General features: G+C 37.8%; 1 protein-coding gene across 1 annotated transcript in view; it reads left to right on the forward strand.

Annotated features, from left to right (window-relative positions):
• The first annotated feature begins 2,052 nt into the window (after positions 1–2,052).
• Positions 2,053–2,339, forward strand: part of LOC126575464 (uncharacterized) — a 2,389-nt gene continuing 2,102 nt past the window's right edge. Inside the window, exon 1 of the mRNA XM_050236174.1 lies at positions 2,053–2,339. This exon is cut by the window's right edge and continues 1,078 nt beyond it. Within this exon, the coding sequence (XP_050092131.1) occupies positions 2,053–2,339 (287 nt within the window).

Genomic DNA, 2,339 nt, shown 5'->3' on the forward strand with positions numbered 1-2,339 from the left:
ACTTCCATTATTTACATGAAAACATGCATGCAAGAACATCATTCGTTGTAAAAACAAAAAATATTGCATGAACAGAAAATTGCTGAAACACCCTTGAATTGCAATATTTACATGAAAACATGCATGCAAGAACACCATTCGTTGAAAAAGCAAAAAAATATTGCATGAACGGAAAATTGCTGAAACACCCTTGAATTGCATTATTTACATGAAAACATGCATGCAAGAACTCCAAATCGTTGTAGAAACAAAAAATATTGCATGAACAGAAAATTGCTGAAACATCCTTGAATTTTTATTATTGACATGAAAACATGCATGCAAGAACATCATTCGTTGAAAAAACATTAAATATTGCATGAACAGAAAATTGCTGAAACACCCTTGACTTCCATTATTTACATGAAAACATGCATGCAAGAACATCATTCGTTGAGAAAACAAAAAATATTGCATGAACAGAAAATTGCTGAAACACCCTTGAATTGCATTATTTACATGAAAACATGCATGCAAGAACTCCAATTCGTTGTAAAAACATTAAATATTGCATGAACATAAGATTGCTGAAACAACCTCGAATTGCTATATTTACATGAAACCATGCATGCAAGAACTCCAAATCGTTGTAGAAACAAAAAATATTGCATGAACAGAAAATTGCTGAAACATCCTTGAATTTTTATTATTGACATGAAAAAATGCATGCAAGAACATCATTCGTTGAAAAAACATTAAATATTGCATGAACAGAAAATTGCTGAAACACCCTTGACTTCCATTATTTACATGAAAACATGCATGCAAGAACATCATTCGTTGTAAAAACAAAAAATATTGCATGAACAGAAAATTGCTGAAACACCCTTGAATTGCAATATTTACATGAAAACATGCATGCAAGAACAAGATTCGTCGAAAAAACAAAAAAATATTGCATGAACAGAAAATTGCTGAAACACCCTCGAATTGCAATATTTACATGAAAACATGCATGCAAGAACTCCAAATCGTTGTAGAAACAAAAAATATTGCATGAACAGAAAATTGCTGAAACATCCTTGAATTTTTATTATTGACATGAAAACATGCATGCAAGAACATCATTCGTTGAAAAAACATTAAATATTGCATGAACAGAAAATTGCTGAAACATCCTTGACTTCCATTATTTACATGAAAACATGCATGCAAGAACATCATTCGTTGTAAAAACAAAAAATATTGCATGAACAGAAAATTGCTGAAACACCCTTGAATTGCAATATTTACATGAAAACATGCATGCAAGAACACCATTCGTTGAAAAAGCAAAAAAATATTGCATGAACGGAAAATTGCTGAAACACCCTCGAATTGCATTATTTACATGAAAACATGCATGCAAGAACTCCAAATCGTTGTAGAAACAAAAAATATTGCATGAACAGAAAATTGCTGAAACATCCTTGAATTTTTATTATTGACATGAAAACATGCATGCAAGAACATCATTCGTTGAAAAAACATTAAATATTGCATGAACAGAAAATTGCTGAAACACCCTTGACTTCCATTATTTACATGAAAACATGCATGCAAGAACATCATTCGTTGTAAAAACAAAAAATATTGCATGAACAGAAAATTGCTGAAACACCCTCGAATGGCTTTATTTACATGAAAACATGCATGCAAAAACACCATTGACTTTCCTTTTGCGAAAGGACGCGCTTCTTCGAGCTCCCGACGCGAAACGGATCGTGATTAGGTGGAGAGTGCGGTTGGTTGCCAAAATTGGCTGGCGAGTGGATTGGTGCTGTAGGAGGAGCCTCGCGTTACAGTGGCTGTGTTTCGCGGCGCGTAAGTGGCGGAAAAAAGACGGTGAAAGTTTGAAAAAAGTCGCGGCAGGACGCCAACGGCTTTGTTGACAAATCGCTATCGGCGTAGTGGTGCGCGCGCGTGAGTTACGCGAGCGTTATCAGAGACACCTGTGATAACTCGACGGTGCGAGAGTGTGTGTGGGGCCTTGGCGAGTTCCCCAATAAGCCAGGTCGATAAATCAGATCGGCAATGAGCGAAGAGGCGGAAAAATCGCCATCGGTGGCTCCGGTGTTTAAACGAAGCACGCTGATCGAGCGATCGCCGGTGAAGCAGAGGCTCGTCGACGACATGCTGCGGGACGTTTTCTTGTCCGCTGATATGGTCATCGACATAGTGAAGGACAGGAAATCCGGAGTCGGTCTGGAGGTCAGAGACAGGATGTCAGAGATGATGCAGAAGCTTCGGGCTGTGCAGGTCGCCATCCGAAGAATGGCCAACGGCGATAGAAAGCCGGCGTTAGGCAGCAAATTGGGAAA

The sequence above is a fragment of the Anopheles aquasalis genome, chromosome 2 (genome assembly GCF_943734665.1).
Source record: "Anopheles aquasalis chromosome 2, idAnoAquaMG_Q_19, whole genome shotgun sequence".
In the NCBI taxonomy this organism is placed as follows: domain Eukaryota; kingdom Metazoa; phylum Arthropoda; class Insecta; order Diptera; family Culicidae; genus Anopheles; species Anopheles aquasalis.